Source organism: Mastomys coucha, unplaced genomic scaffold (assembly GCF_008632895.1).
Source record: "Mastomys coucha isolate ucsf_1 unplaced genomic scaffold, UCSF_Mcou_1 pScaffold20, whole genome shotgun sequence".
NCBI lineage: Eukaryota > Metazoa > Chordata > Mammalia > Rodentia > Muridae > Mastomys > Mastomys coucha.
In genome coordinates this window covers 141,122,914-141,139,198 of record NW_022196903.1, presented here as the reverse complement: position 1 = coordinate 141,139,198, position 16,285 = coordinate 141,122,914, and the positions used below count along the sequence as shown (strand labels likewise).

The following is a 16,285-nucleotide window of genomic DNA, read 5'->3' as shown; positions in this document are numbered from 1 at the left end:
ACTCACAGGGTGCACAGGAGGAGCCACATGAAGACAGGCAGACATGCCTGAGGAAGCCACCAGACAGAGAATGAAGAGGTGAAGAGCACCCCGCTGAGAGCTTTCTCTCTTCCTCTACCATCTCCCAGGCTGGCCTTAAAGTATTGGTCCTGTTCCCTGTACCTCCCCAGTGCTAGTATCACAGGCATGCACAATCACACCCAGTTATGGGCCACCTATCTGAATGGTATATTGGTGTCTGACATTTACAGTTTCATGTGTTCACTTGCGGACCCAGAGTCTCCCTCATGCAGTGATCTGCAGGGCTGGAGAGCTCTGTCTGCCCCATCACACCATGAAGGAGTGTGCCCATGCCAAACACACCAGCAACTCCACGAGTCCAGTTATTCCTCTCCTTCAGCTGTGGGCTCTGCACACCAGATGCACCACAGAAGTAAATGCCTTGGCCAAGAGACCACTTGGTGGCAGCCTCCTCAAAGGAGGCAAAGCGAAAGGAAGATAAGCTCTTCCCTGCACCCAGCAACATTCCCTCACACAGCCACGATGCTCTCTACCCTGATGCCTGGGATCTCTCTGCTATGCACAGCAGCACTGATTTTGGAGACTGTCTATTTTCCACACTACTCCTATAAAATGTCCACCACACAGATGTGTGCGTGCAGACGGCAAACATGCTGCACAGGTGTTACCATCTGGTCTAAAGAATTCTCTTGTGCTCACACCCTTCCACCCCATGGGACACAGGAACTGGCCCCCAGAGCTGGGCTTCAGGGTCTCTATCTGGTAAAGCAAAAGCCGGACTTAGCTCTGGCATGGCACTGGTGGTTGGCTTTAACTCTTGAGGGGAGAAGAGCACTTAGTTTAACCCTTCTTTTCCAAGCTGTGATCTGAATCTCCAGTATGGACAGGCTCCAGGTGCTGACCATAAGGTTGGGTTTCTAGAAGCACAAAGAACCTTCATAATCCTTCATGATTCCCAATTCCCTCTTCCATGTGAATAATGTCCATGCTCAAATGAGGTCATCAAAGGTCCTCCCTTCCTAGCCCATCCTGCTTCAGGGCTCACATCTTTAAGAAAGGAAAGTATATAACATCTGATGCATGACATCACACTCACTCACTTCTTCTGGCCAGTCCTGCGCCAACACCCTCCCCCCGCCGCCCCCCCTGCCCTCCTCCCCCCGCCAGGCTGCTTGGGCTTATGCAAAAGCAGTGGACAGCCACTCACTCACCTCGGGTGGTATATCCACCAATGACATAAATCTTCCCCTTGCACTCGCAGGCAGAGAACTCAGCCAGAGGGTTTGGCAGGGGAGCCACAAAATTCCACGCATCTTGCTCGGGATTGTAGCACTCCACATTAGAAACAGCCTGCCCACCGATGGCATAAAGCTTCGAATTGACGGCCACAAGTTTGAAGTTAGATCTGAAAGAAACACACAGACCTCGAGGTCAGTTCTGGCTGTGGCATGGGAGGAAGCTCTCCAGCAGAAAGTGTTGTGAAGTGTTCTAGTCAGAGCCATTCTGCCTGGTGACCGCAGCAGTGACTTCTCAGACATTACTCTGGTTCCCTGAACTCCACACTCTGCTGGGCTGGAACGGGAATCCACAGACATAAGCAACTACAAAGAGCAGCTCTTGATGACAAGGAACAATCTTGCTTGTGGACCTGAGGCCAGGAACAGGCCTCCTGTTCTACACTGAACTCAGTTTTCCTCATCCGAAGATGTCATGCCTGGATCTAGCCAGTAGCTTCAGACCCAAATGTAAATGTAATTTTGCATCTGTCTTAGACATCCATCCCCCTTAGATGAGGCTGCAATAACTATCTACAGAACACATGTGTTCTGTTCTGTTACATGCAGTTTGAGATGAATTAAAAGGCATGAGGATGCTGGAGTGATGTGCAGCCCATGACATTTTTAAGTTCGGACCTGGAACCGATCCATGGCCATAGCCACTACATTCACATCACTGTGGTCCCCAAATCTGACAGAAACACCTCACAGAAGAATGTCTGGCACACAGCTTCAAAGGATTTGAGCCTATCATGGCAGGGAGCGCTTGAGGAGCAGTTCTCAGTGGCAGGGGCAGGAGGCTGTCACATCATAGTGGAGCGGGAGGCACAGAGACAGAAGGAAGCAGCCAGGTGTGGCTTTCAAATCCCACCCATCACGCCTCGCCAAGAGACCCATATTCTAAATGATCCATAGCCTCACTGAACATCCTCACCAGCTGAGGAAGAAGTTAAGACGTTCCCAAGACTTAAGACTTGTGCCCCAAAGCGTGGGGGGTGAGGGGGCAGGGAGGTAGGGAAAAGGCAGAGAGGACAGGGACAGTTCAGATTGCAACCCACCAATGCTAAAAGACCACTATAAACAGGAAAGAAAGCAGGACTGGTTGGTTAAGACCACTAGCCACTCTGGCACAGGACCCAAGTTCAGTTCCCAGCACATACAAGGCAGCTTTCGACCTCCTGTAACTCCAGCTCCAGGGAATCTGATTCACTCTTCTGACTTCTTCAGACACTGGCATACCTGTGCCATACCATCATACAGATGTGGTAAATACTTTTAAAATAAGTCTTTAGAAGAGAGAGCACAGGCTCACTCCTTGGCTTTCTCCTCACAGAATGGGTAAGTCATTTTTCCTCAGAGAGGAGGCTCTGAGTATACAGACACAGATATAAAGGATACAGCTCACTGGAAGGCGGTTTATACACTCAGATGCCACATAAAAGTGAGGATAGCTAAGATGAACTAATTATGGATAAATGTGTTGTCATCAGCTTTAGATACTAGCTAAGAAACAGCTGGTTGTTTTGAGGGTGTCCCCACTCCTCTGCAGAGACACACAACAGGCATGTTCACAACCCACTTACAGCACAAAGGTCATGCATGCATCAGCTGGCTCAGCCCCAGGTCCTCAGCAGGACAGCCCGTCCATTTCAAGTCCTCATCTCTAACACAGGGGAATTTCACCCCAGTAGCTAAACACATAAGCAAGAATATTCTTGGCCCAAACTTTTCTGCCTTGTGAAGTGAAGGTGCCGGGAGTGGCCTTTGTGTCTACCTCCAAAAAGGACTGCCCCAGGAAGAATTACATTGTAGAAAAGACAAGGGCAGAAGTGTGGAGGTGGGGGAGGAGGGTCTTAGGTCCAGTGAGGAAGAGCACTAAGAAGGTAAAGCTCTTCACAGGTGCTCGGGTGCATGTGAACTCTTCCGTTTTGTTTTCCAAATGCGAGGGCGAGCCCAGCTTCTCCATCCAGAGCCTCAAGGCCATTAAATCCATCCAGCCATGCAGACAGATCTCGCCCTGGTGGCACCACCTGGGCGGTCCTTGATTCATGCTGCTTACTCTCCCCACTGCCAATGGTCCTTAACATCCAACCATGATGCCCTCTATGCGTGTGCAGATCTGGTGAACCAGAGGAAGTAATGTCCGCAAACAAGCTCTAGATCTTAACCAGCTCAGGGTGGTTTCACTTCCCATGGGTGGATACACAGATAGTAAATTCTGCAGTATCAAAACAGTGTGTGCAATTCATCCTGCATGCTCTTAGGCAAACAGGTAAGAGGTCTTTTTCTGAAACTGAGGACAGGCAGCTAAGTAAACAATTCCATCCCTCCAAGCCCAGTAAGCACAAGCTCTCATCAAGAGAAACGTTTATTAATGTTAGGTTTGCTTGCAGATGGGCTAGCCACCTGAAAACAAACCGATTGCTAAATTTAGAGGGCTCTAACTCCAGGCTCGTACAGAGAAATCTAAACTCCACTGTTGACCAGCTGGGTGACTTGGAACTGAAGCTCAGTAGATCTGTCTCAGTTTCTCTACCTCTCAAATAGAGTTGAGCACAGTCTGCTCTAGGGGGAGGAGGAGACTTGGTAGTGTTTATAAGATTTTATTTCTTTAACTGTGTGCATATAGGGGTGTGTGCAGGTGTGTGCAGGTGTCCACAAGACTATGAACCACGAGAGTGAGTGCTAGGAACTGACTCAGGTCCTCTGGAACAGCAGTACCTGCCCTTTACCACTGAACCACCTCTCCAGCCCCTCTCTGTTTTTTAAACTTATTTATTGCATCTCTCTGTGTGTATATGTGTATGTCTATGCATCTACATGTATACAGGGGTGTACATGCTATAGTGTAGAGAAGAAGTCAGAGGACACTTCTGTTCTTCAGTCACATGAGTCCCAGGGGTGGACTCATGTTTTCAGGCTCAGCAGCAGTCAACTGAGCCCTCTCTCCAGTCCTGAGCCCCACTTTCTTAGCTCCAGGAGGACTGGCTTCTCACCACAGCACAAACAGCCTCCAGAATTCTTCAGTCTGTGCTCTCATCTACAAGTCCCTGACAGTTCACTTCCAACTTCTTAAAGCAGCTCATACTCGTCAGCTCAGGAGCAGTGAATGTGCGTCTGAGCCATCAATTACTTCACAATTATCTTTTCTTCCTTCACATTGACCCCTGACATACCATTTTCAGGAAGAAAGGTAATTGTAATACCAAATAAGCCTTCATTTTGTATCTGTATATGATTTACTCCCAGTAAGTAAAAAAGCAAGAGACGCAAATTAGGCATGGCTGCAATTTAATTTCCCTTTCCCTTGGGAAGAAATGCAAAGCCCAATGGCTATAGAACATGGGCTCGGCCTGAGGCACCAGGTTCAATTCTCAAAGGAGAGGCAGGGGTTGATGGGAAGGCTGAGAGAGGAGGCTCTTAGAGTTCATAGCAAGCCAGGCCCAGCTGTACAGAAGCCCCTGACTCAAACACACACTTAAAACTACATGATCAGGTACTGTCAGAGCCTCTCAGGAGATAGCTATATTAGGCTAGCTTGTCCTTCCTTCAGTCTCTGCTCCATAGTTAGTCTCTGCTACTCCTTCCATGGGTATTTTGTTCCCCCTTTTAAGAAGGAATGAAATGTCCACATTTTGGTCTTCCTTCTTCTTTACCCTCAGAGCTCCCAGGGACTCAACCACCAAACAAGGACTATACATGGTAGGACTGATTGTTCTGGCAGCATGTGTATAGTAGAGGATTGTAAAGTCAATCATCAATAGGAGGAGAGGCCCTTGGCCCTGTGAAGGTTCTGTGCCCCAGTGTAGGGGAATGCCAGGGCCAATAAGTGGGAGAGGGTGGGGTGGCAAGCATGGGGAAGGGGGAGGCAACAGGGGTTTGTTCTTGTTGTGTTTGTTTGTTTGTTTGTTTTTTGGAGGGGAAACTGGGAAAGGAGAAATCATATGACATGTAAATAAAGAAAATATCTAATAAAAAAAATAAAAAAAGAGAGAGAAGCCACAGGGGGGAAAAAACAAAAACAAAACAAAACAAAAAAACTACGTGATCTATCGTTGGGCAGTAGTGACACATGCCTTTGATCTCAGCACTTGGGAGGCAGAGGCAGCAGGATCTCTGTGAGTTTGAGGCCAGCCTGGACTACAGAATGAGTCCCAGGACAGCCAGGGCTACACAGAGAAACCCTTTTTCAAAAATCAAAAACTAAATGATGTGACCTTTCTAAATACCTGTCCAGAGACTGACAGTTATGCAAACCACAGCGAGGAGGGTGACACCAGAGCTGAGATTGGCCCTTTGTGTAAAAAAGAACTAAACTGACTGGGGAAATGGGATCAGTAATGAGACCAACCTCACAGAGATGCTGGAGAGTAATAACAAAGTAACCACAAGACCTGACCCAGAAACAGTTTCAGAAACAAAAACGCAACAGTGGCTTGCTACAGACAATTCTGTCATTGTGAAACACAAAGCTCTCTCCCAGGCCCATCCAGTCCCCCTGTCCTTCCTTCCCCTTCCTCAGCTGTAGTGACCTCTGCTGGGGACCAGGGCAGAGATGGGAAAAGTTGGAAAACAGAAACACTCATTGTGGCTCCTACAACCACCTGTGAGAAAGTCAGAAAGCAAAAATCAAAAGCAATTTCAACTGTTGGTCAGAATCCAACTGTGGAGGTTAAAACAGGCCTGCCATTTTCCCTCCTTGCCTGGTGCCTAGCTGTGTGGGCTCTGCAGCCAAGGGTAAAACCTCTCAAAGTGTTCCCAATTCAGGCTCCTCTGCCAGCAGATAGCTGTCGGTGAGCCTCTCTGGCCTTGCTGCATTCTTACACAAACAGGACCCACAGGGCTTCACTTTCAGAGCAGAAGCCCGGGGCTGAGGAAGACCCTAGAGACAATCTTAAAAATTTTTTAAAAATTTACAAAGGACGCCTGCAGTCAGTGGCCAGTTCCTGCAAGCCATTCCTAATTAAGGTGGGAAGGAAAGGGAATTTTGTGGTCATACAAGCTTTAACATGTCAAGAGTAAAATCTGTGTTCAGACAATGAACCGGTGTTGTACACCTGAAAAAGGGCCTCAAAAAAAAAAAATGCTGGTACTTGAACAGTATTTTCTTTTCTAAAATTACAGTTATTTATGTGTGTGAACATATACACAGGCCACAGCACACATGAAAGGCCAAAGGACAACTTGCAGAATCAGTTTTCTTCTACCAAGTGGGTCCTAGGACTTAGATCCAGTTCATCAGGCTTGGCAGCAACGGCCTTTAACCGACTAAGATCCATCTGACCAACCAACGGCCTATAACCGACTAAGATCCATCTGACCAACCAACGGCCTATAACTGACTAAGATCCATCTGACCAACCACTATGGTCATTTTCAAGCCTAAAACTTTATACTATACCTTGAAAAGAAATTTCAAAGACTCACATGTAAACATAAAAAGGCAGAATTGTAAAAATTTTGAGTATGTCCACATCCTCATCTGAGAGAGACTTGCACACACTATAGGACATAGAAGCAAATCCGGCTGAAAAGATAAAGGTGTTTCTCACAAGAAGCCACTCACACCCAGAGCCCAGGACTCGGGGCTTGCATAGCCAGTACCGTGGTCTGTTTGCTCTGCCAGGTTCCTATTGTTGGTGATTTGCTTCTTTCCAAGTCAGAATAAATTGCCAACATTTAAAACCTGGGATACCTCATGTCCAGCCACTCCAGCTCCTCACTTTCACTAAAGAATAACCAGTGTAGTCCAGGGTAAGGAGTCCCATGCAACATCACATGGTCCCCACAACTCCTACCCACACTCAACACACTGACATCACCTACCCTGCCATTTTAAGACTCCAATTTTGAACCACACTTAAAAAATAAAAAATAAAAAACATGGGAAACCCCATCCAATATTGTATTAACCACCAGAGATGTACACATCTAGCCATATAAAACTGCTGATATGAACTGGAAAATGAAAAGCAGGAGCTAGAAATGTGATTCAGCAATTAAGAGCAATGCCTGTTGCTGCAGAATACCTGAATTTGAGTCCTAGCCACCCAGATCACGGCTCACAACCAGCTGGAACTCCAGTTCCAAAGGATCTGGTGCCCTCCTCTGGGGCCTGTGGGTACTGCACACAGGGTGCACATACATGCAGGCAAAACACAAACAATAAAAATAAATAAACCTTTTTTTAAAAAAGTTAAGCCAAGCCAGGCAGTGGTGGTGCACACCCTTAATCCCAGCACTTGGGAGGCAGAAGCAGGCAGACTTCTGAGTTCAAGGCCAGCCTGATCTACAGAGTTCCAGGACAGCCAGGGCTACACAGAAAAACCCTGTCTCAAAGATAATTTGTTTATAAAAATGCAGTCAATAAACATCTGCAGCTGGGCGGTGGTGGCGCACGCCTTTAGTCCCAGCACTTGGGAGGCAGAGGCAGGCGGATCTCTGAGTTCAAGGCCAGCCTGGTCTACAGAGTGAGTTCTAGGACAGCCAGGGCTACACAGAGAAACCCTGTCTCCAAAAACCAAAATAAATAAACAAACAAACAAACATCTGCAAAGAATGATGTTCTGACATGAGGACATCACACTGAAGAGTTGCCCACTGTGTGGGGTAGGGAGGGCATCTCATCTTGACAGAGAGGGGACTGGCAAAATCCAAATTGCTCATGAGAAAATTACAAGTCTTTCATGGGCAACTGGGCAGCAGCCAAAATATAAAATGTGCATACACCTTGCAGGGCCCACTCAAAGATTCCTAGATTTTAACCTGGATTTTAACTCAGATGTGCCAAAGACAGTCATACTCATAGACCAGGATGTCCAATACAGTACTGTTTATAGGGACAAATGCATACCACCAAACACAGCCTGGAATGCTACATAAACATGAACAAGACAGAAGTAGCTAGCTCACACCTTTAATCCTATTGCTTGAAAAAAACAGGAGGACTTGCCTCTAGTCCAAAGGCAGCTAGGGCTAAAGCTTGAGACCCTTTCTCCAAACAACAACCCAATGTGCTGGTCTATGTCTCTAATATAGCACTGATAAGTTGGAGGCAGGAGGATAAGAAATGGAAGATCATACTCAGATATATAGAAAGTTCAAGGCCAGCCTGGGATGCCTGAGACTCTATCTCAAAAAAGATTAATAAAATTTAATAAAATAAAATACATTATTATAAAATAAGGTAAAAAGTTATATCAATACACATCTGTAAATATAAAAAATTCATGAGACCCCATCTCAAAAAATTAATAAAATAATTTATTAGTTCAAAATAAAATTTATTATTATAAAATAAAAAATATATCCATATACATCTGTGAGTACAAAAAATTCATATACAGTAACCATTAATTAGAAGAAACATGAAGTACCATAACAAATTTAGAGTACATGTACATATACCCCACTCACTGGAGAAAATACACATATAGCTCCCCACTGAGAATGGCTAGTCACACCTATATTTCTGTAAGTATCCATACATTTATAACACCTAACTATGACATGCATGTATAGATACATATGGATTGTTCCCCATATCGATTTAGGGAGGGCTGAGTCACGAGGATCCTGGCCTTATCATCGCCCTTGCCTATGGATAGAATCACATGACATCCTATGGAAACTAGCTGTTGGGGCCTCCTTGGAGGAATCAGGTTCTTGGGGAGGGGTGGACATAAGGAATATTTTTCTTCTCTGCCATGAGTTAACCACTCTGTTCCACTATGTATTCTCAGCCATCATTCTTGGTCCCAAAAATAACTCCTCCCCCAACTCCTGTTTTTTCTATTGTCTCAGCCAGTCACTGTAATGAAGTAATCCAGAGGCATGTGGTGATGGTTACCAGTGTCAGTATGACAGTTTCTAGAGCTACAGAGACAAGCTCTGGGCAGCCTGTGAGGAATGTTCTAGATCAGATAAACTGAGAAGGGAAGACCTACCCTAAAAGTAAGTGGCATGTTCTACCATGGAGGATCCAGACTACATAAAAAGGAGAAAGCCTGACTGCCACCCCAGGCTCTTGCCACCCCAGGCTTTCACCAACGTGCCTTCTCCACCCTCTCTTCCTGAAGATGCTTCAGGTGGTTGTCCCAGTGTAATTAAGGCAGACACACTCACTTTACAGTTTCTAAGGCAGATGCATGAGGCAGGAGCTAGAAAACAACTTGAATTTAAAGAGCACAGAAAGAACATTTTGAGGAAAACACTAAGGATCTAAGCTAAAAAGACAGACCTGTGAGAGGTCAGGACTGTGGAGCTGAGGATGGACAAGCTGAATCCATATGGACAGAGCTGGATACACACAGGGAAAGGTAAGGCAGAGCCTGGAAACTTCTACCTCCTCTTTGAACACCACCTGTGTTGAATCAATTAAAGTTCTTAAGAATTATTTTAAAATAACACTTTTGCTACTAAAAAAAAACTTTATTATTTTGTTTCTGTTTGTTTTCAGAGGAGGTCTTTAGCTCAGGCTAGACTACAGTTCCACCTGCCTCCGCCACCTAAGCCTAGTGATTACAGGTGGATCACTACTGTAGCACCTCAGTGATGGAAGTGTCTTATTGCCGGAGGCTGGATGAACCCAAGCCCGCCCCCAGTTAGCCTCTGGAAGGGAGAGGGTAATGCATTCATCTCTGCTTCTCACACTTCAGCTTGCCAGGATTTTTAGGATTTATTTTTCTGTTTATTTGTGTGCCTGTGTGTGTGCACATTCATGTGAGTGCCTATAAAGGGCATAAGGGGGTGTCAGATATGGATGTCGAGCACTGAACATCAGTCTTATGGAAGAGCAGCAAGTGCTCTTAACCTCTGAGCCATCAGAACAAGGTATGTTTCTGCAAATAATCTCTGACCTAAAGGTCCCTTTGTCCTGTAATGGACCTGAAAGAGACCAGAGTGGGACTTGGATGGCATCAGGTAGTCTGGCAAAAAAAGCCTATCCTAAGCTGGGTGGTTGTGGCACACAGAACTTTGACAGTCTCTGAGTTCAAGGCCAGCCTGGTCTACAGAGTGAGAATCAAGACAGTCAGGACTACACAGAGAAACTATGCCTCAAAAAAACAAAAAGAAGAAGAGAAGAGAGAAAAGGAAAGAAAGAAAGAATGAATGAACGAAGTGCCTGTCCTGTCTTTGGCTACGCTTCTCTTTTTTTTTAAGATTTATTTACTCTCTTTTTTTTAAGATTTATTTATTATTATGTGTAAGTACACTGTAGCTATCTTCAGATACCCCAGAAGAGGGCATCAGCTCTCATTACAGATGGTTGTGAACCACCATGTGGCTGCTGGGATTTGAACTCAGGACTTTTGGAAGAGCAGTCAGTGCTCTTAACCACTGAGCCATCTCTCCAGCCTTTCTACTTCTGGGATTCCAGCATTGAGTCTGAGGCCTCATACTTGCCAGGCTAGCACTCTCCCACTGAGACACCTTTCCCCTACTCTTTCTGGTTTTGCTACATTATACAGGCTGGCCTGGAATTCACTCTAAAGCCCAGGAAGAATTTCAACTTGGGATCTGCCTGCTTCAGCCTTCCAAGCAGCTATGGCAACAGGCCCTCTCTACAAGCCCAGGCCACTTGGGCCTGCGGCCTTCACTCCCTTCCTCTTCCTTTATTTGCTTCTCTATAATGCTTTCATTCTCTTCACCTGACTCTCTTCCTTACTTTGAAGGATGGGAAAGATGGGTGAGGTGGGAAGGAACGCATCTTCAAGCCGTAAGAGGGAGAAATTGAACAGTACAAGTTGGGTTTTGTCATTCCTTCAACCACTGACATGGTAGATGCCTTATATTTGAAATTATAAGTAGCAGGTTATTTATTGTAGAAAGCCAGTGCCATACCGTACACCTTTAAATCCCAGCTCTCTGAAGGCTGGAAGGCAGAGGGTGGCAGACCTGCAAGCCCAAAGAGTTCAAGACTAGCCTGAGGAACATAAAGGAAAACCACCTGAACATATGCAGGAGGGTATATATATATATATATATGCTACTGTATATATGTAGAGGTGTATATGTATATGAAGGGTTTATATATGCATGCTAATGCTATAGCCACAAGGGACTCAGGCATCCAGATTGGGGTGTCTGAGGCATCCCAGACAGACAACAGATTCGGAGAGACAAGGTCACACCCATCCTGTAGCTGACTGCTCCAGGCTCAAGTTTTGGGTCAAAGATGATTGCTAGACAGGAAATAAGATGATTGCTAGAAGGAAATAAGAAACAAAAGTGAGGATGAAAAGGTAAGAGATGAGAATCCTCTATGGCTGATCACTCACATCATCCTAGGGAGAGTGGATACACTCTCTCTCCTACCCAAGCGAGAAGAATCCAAAGTCACTGTCAGCAACAACAAAAATTCCCGAAGCTGGAGTTATCAGTTACTGCTAGTGTCACCGTAATTCGGGTCAGACAAGGGAAAAAAAAAGAGAGAGAGAGAAGGAAAATCAACAGTCACCTTTCCCAATAGCATTCTCTGCTAACAGGTCTGAGGCAGAAAAAACATTCTTACCTGGGGCCTGCACCTGAAAGAAGACCGCGAGGCTAGCTGACACACCACACGACTTGTCCTCTTCCTGGCAAGCCCTGGGCTCCCTAGGAACTCAGCCAGAGGCGACAGGCCAGAAGCACTAAGCGAGATGCCATCGCCTCTGGCCAGCAAACACCAGGGCAATGAATGAAGGGCGCAGAACCCAGAACGCCCCCCACCCCCCTTGCACTTACCGCTTCTGGTTCATGGAGGCCACCTGCAGCCACTCGTTGGTGGTGGGATTGTAGGAGTGTGCGGCAGAGATCTCCTGGCTGGTGATCCTGTAACCACCCACGATGAACAGGTAGTTGTCCAAGATGGCTGAGCCGTAGCCCCTGACGTTCACCAGGTCGGGGGGCAGGTTGTTGGCCAGGGGGAACCAGCGCTCCGTGGTCTCCTCGTACCTAAGCATGGACGGGGGTTCCCCCTGATACGGGTGCGGGGCCAGGGGTCCCCCGAGGAAGTCCCCCAGGGCCACCAGGACCGGGGTCCCGCGCATGCGGGCCTCCCTCAGCCTCTGCTTCAGGCTACAGTCCCCCGGGGCCTGCGGCGGCGACAGCAGTAGCGGGAATTGCGGCTGACACAGCACCTGGTGGAAGCGCAGCACCATGAAGCGCAGGCAGGCGTCCTGCAGGTCGGGCAGCCCGTACACCTGCGCCAGGCGGTACAGCTCCAGGCAGTTGCCCAGACGCACATGCGACAGCAGCAAGCGCAGCAGCGCCGTGACCTGCAGAAAGGACGCGGCCTCCACCATCTCGGACAGCACACTAGCCTCGGCCAGCTCGTCCTCGCTCAGGCCCCAGCCCTCGCGCGCGCCGCCCGCGTTGATGAAGTCCAGCACCAGCCGCAGGCCCGGAGCGCTCAGGCCGCGCAGCTGCTGCACCTCCGGGCCCACCTCGGGCCGCACGGCCTCCCGCATGCCGGAGCGGTAGAGCGCGCGGAAATAGTCGCTCTGTTCGATCAGCTTGCTCTTGCTCACCGGGTAGCAGCGGTCTTCCAGGCGTATCTGCACCATCTCCTCGGCCGACATGGCTGGGCCGCAGCGCCCGCTGCCCGGCCGCTCAGGCTCCTCCCCCGGGCGCACAGTCTCTGCCGATCCCGGCCAGCGCTCGCGCTTCCTTCCTTCCGCCGCCGCGGGCCCCGAGCTCAGCCCCGCCGGTGCGTCACACGCCCTCCGAGTAAACGGCCTCTCTTGAGTCTTTAATCCGTGTGTCTGTGTGGGTTCGTACGCGTGAAGGCAGGTGCCAGGAAGCCAAAGGCGGCAGATCACCCTGCAGCCTGAGGTAAGGGCGGTTGTGAGCTGCCCTACCCGGAAACCGAGCTCCCGTCCTCCGCAGAAGCAGTGAGCACTCTTAACCATTGTGCATTTCTCCAGCAAGGTGTTGTTAGGAAACAAACAAACACGTCGGTTCGCGGTGCTCTCCCCCTACACACAAGTCACTGTACTTGATCTTCTGATGTTTCCTGCAGCCCCTCAGCCCCTGTGTGAGTTTTCCGCGGGGAGGTTCTAGAGTGGACTAAGGGATTACTGGGGCTAAGGAATTTATTAGAAGAGTTATTAACTCCATGGACAAGACAGACAGATAGGAAGGCAGGCAGTGGCATGGAGGGGGCTCCAAAGAGAGTTCAGACCCCAGCACCAGAGACAGCAGAGTCTCTGAGTAGCAAAAAAACGTGCAGGTAGATGGAGAGGACACTGAGATGCCTCAGGGCCGTCCCCTCTGGGTAGCACTTGCCCACTCTCATCCCCACCTACCCCACGACCACCATCCCATCATAGCTGTTAGGAAAGAACATTTTCCCCATGTTTCCTGGTGGGATGCTTGGTTGGAAAGCTGGACTCCAAAGGCTGTAGTGGAGCGATAGTGTCTGCCAGCATGATGCCCCGGCTTGCATTCCCCAGCATTACTGTATCTGTCGGCTGCTACACAGAGAGGAGGCTGTCGGCCATTATATTCCTCAGAATACACGCAAAGGTAAGGAGCTACAAAGTACAGAAAACATTGTTAGCCGGGCGGTGGTGGCGCACGCCTTTAATCCCAGCACTTGGGAGGCGGAGGCAGGCGGATTTCTGAGTTCGAGGCTAGCCTGGTCTACAGAGTGAGTTCCAGGACAGCCAGGGCTACAGAGAAACCCTGTCTCGAAAAACCAAAAAAAAAAAAAAAAAACATTGTAGCGGAATCCGGCCTTCCTACAGGAAAGAGGCACAACACATGGACCTGGGGCTTGCTATACTGTTGCTTTCTTGGATACTCTGAGAAACTTGGGACACTGCCCTGTGATTGATAGGCATGGAATCATTCCTGGCACACTTCCGTTCCCCATCTGTCACTCTCACTGTTTGGGGTATGAGGAGGGTTTCAGGTGAGGGGCCAAGGATTTACTAGACTCTACAGCAAGGCAAAGTGCCATAGCTACCATTAGACATTAGGCTGGGGGCTTCTGGGAGGGCCGACTTCAAAAAGGCTGGACCTGGATCTGTCTGCGCCTCCATCAGCAACAAGGCAGGATTCAGTGAGTCACCAGAAGAACAGGCTCTTAGTCTCTGGCTCTTTAGAATCTTTACTAATGGAAGCTTTTGTTTCCAGACCATAGATATGCCTTCAACTGGTATTCTCTTGCCTTTTAAAACAAACCAGAAAGCCAACCTTTGAGAATGATTCTCATTAGAGAGGCAATTCAACCCTGGTCATATTACCACAGTGAGGTCAGCTGGACTAGACTCTGAAGTGTTACCTGACAGCACTGGGCACTGGTCCTACAAGGTTTTGACCCCTGGCCATACAATGGGGCATCTTAAAAGATCCTATAATTTTAGTAAACCATACGGTGTTCTAGAAAGCTGGGCATAAGGACAAATACATATAAACTCCTTCGTTACAAAGTAATTAAACTATAGTTTCAAGGCTTCATCATATTGAGTGGGTAGAACTGTCATTGATCATTAAACACTGATAATTTTTGCTCAAAGGCCTACAGCCAGGGAAGTCACATCCCTAGAGGAGCTCATTACTGTTGCTTTGCTAAATGGATATGTTGTCAAGTTACCTTCTGAATACTTATGTTCATATCCACAGATCAGTGCTGCTCTCAATCAGCCTTGGCCCAAGAAATCTGTCTGCAGTGGGCAGACAGCTCATCAAAGTGCTGAGAACAAGTGACTGGGTGTTCAGCCCTAACCAGACTTCTATAGCAACCTGTCCCCACAAGCTCAAGGAACAACATGGAAGAAGCGGCTAAAAGAACGTAAGGGCAGGAGGGTGGGGAGAAGTGCTGTGGAATGTGTCTTCTGTACTAGAAGAGGAGGTCACACTGGTGAGTCCACAGAACTATGATCTGCACTAGATAACCAACATGAAGGATGGTCAGCATTCCGGCAGGGTTACAAAAAAGAAAAAAGAAAAGAAAGAGGAAGAGAAAGAAAGAAAGAGAGAAAGGAAGGAAGGAAGCAAGCAAGCCAACAGAGGGCCTGAAGTAGGAAGGGGATGCTGACTGGAAGTGTTCAGGGAGGAATTGGGGGAGAGCATGCTCCAGATATACTATGTACATGTGTGAAATTGTCAAAAAGTAAGTTAATTAAAAAAATATGTTATGCAAATTAACAAGCACATCCATGTCATTAACATATCATTTTTGTTTTAATAAATGGTAAAATTCTATGCATTTCAAAGAATTGTTTAAAATAAAAATTTTAAAAGATTTATTTTATGTGATTACACAGTTACTCTCTTCAGACACTCCAGAAGAGGGCATCAGATTCCATTACAGATGGCTGTGAGCCACCATGTGGTTGCTGGGAATTGAACTCAGGACCTCTAGAACTGCTCTTAACCACTGAGTCATCTCTCCAGCCCCAAAATAAAATTCTTTATTGTTTACTATCAGTGAATGTTTAATTTGTGCATCTACTATACACCTGGAGTCAAGAAAACACTTCTCTGACAAAATGAGCCATGTGCCACACACCTTTAATTCCAGAACTTAGGAGGCAGAGGCAGTCAGATCTGAGTTTAAGGCCAGTCTGGTCCACATAACAAGTCACAGGCTAGCCACGCCTGCACTGTGAGACAATGTCTCAGAAACATAGGGGTTGAAAGTGAGGGAAGTTTAGGTGTCTCTCAGGTCGGTGTTCCCAGCTCGGTGGTAGAACATTTAGCCACCACACACAAGGTCCTGGGTCTCCATGACAGCAGCAAAACCAGAAAAGATCCTTTTAGAAATAACTAACACCTTTAGTCACAGCATCAAGGAGGCAGAGACAGGCCACCTTAGTTCGAGGCCAGCCAGGACTACACAGAGAAATCCTGTCTGGAGAAAAGGGGCAGGGGAGAAAGACAGAGACAGCCCAAGAGAGAATATAAATAAGGTAAGGTCCAACTGTCGGGCTGGTGGGGTGGCTGGGCAGGTCAAAGTGCTTGCTGAGGACTCCTGATGCTCTGAGTTTGCGCCTCTTTTT

General features: G+C 47.5%; 2 protein-coding genes across 3 annotated transcripts in view; one reads left to right on the top strand and one right to left on the bottom strand.

Annotated features, from left to right (window-relative positions):
* The window catches only part of Klhl42 (kelch like family member 42), a 23,535-nt gene extending 10,204 nt beyond the window's left edge, over nucleotides 1-13,331 (bottom strand). Inside the window, exons 1-3 of one of the 2 annotated variants that reach the window (XM_031383925.1) lie at nucleotides 12,809-13,327; nucleotides 12,024-12,556; nucleotides 1,233-1,426 (exon numbers count right to left, since the gene is read on the bottom strand). In XM_031383925.1, coding sequence (XP_031239785.1) covers nucleotides 1,233-1,426; nucleotides 12,024-12,556; nucleotides 12,809-13,189 — 1,108 coding nt within the window. In that variant the 5' untranslated portion in view covers nucleotides 13,190-13,327. Of the gene's footprint in view, nucleotides 1-1,232; nucleotides 1,427-12,023 lie in introns of both variants that reach the window. The other variant, XM_031383924.1, reaches the window with a different exon arrangement.
* Nucleotides 13,332-14,993: 1,662 nt separating this feature from the next.
* The window catches only part of Mansc4 (MANSC domain containing 4), a 13,786-nt gene continuing 12,494 nt past the window's right edge, over nucleotides 14,994-16,285 (top strand). The window contains 1 exon segment of the mRNA XM_031383926.1: nucleotides 14,994-15,144. The gene's annotated coding sequence lies outside the window, so the exon portion shown is untranslated.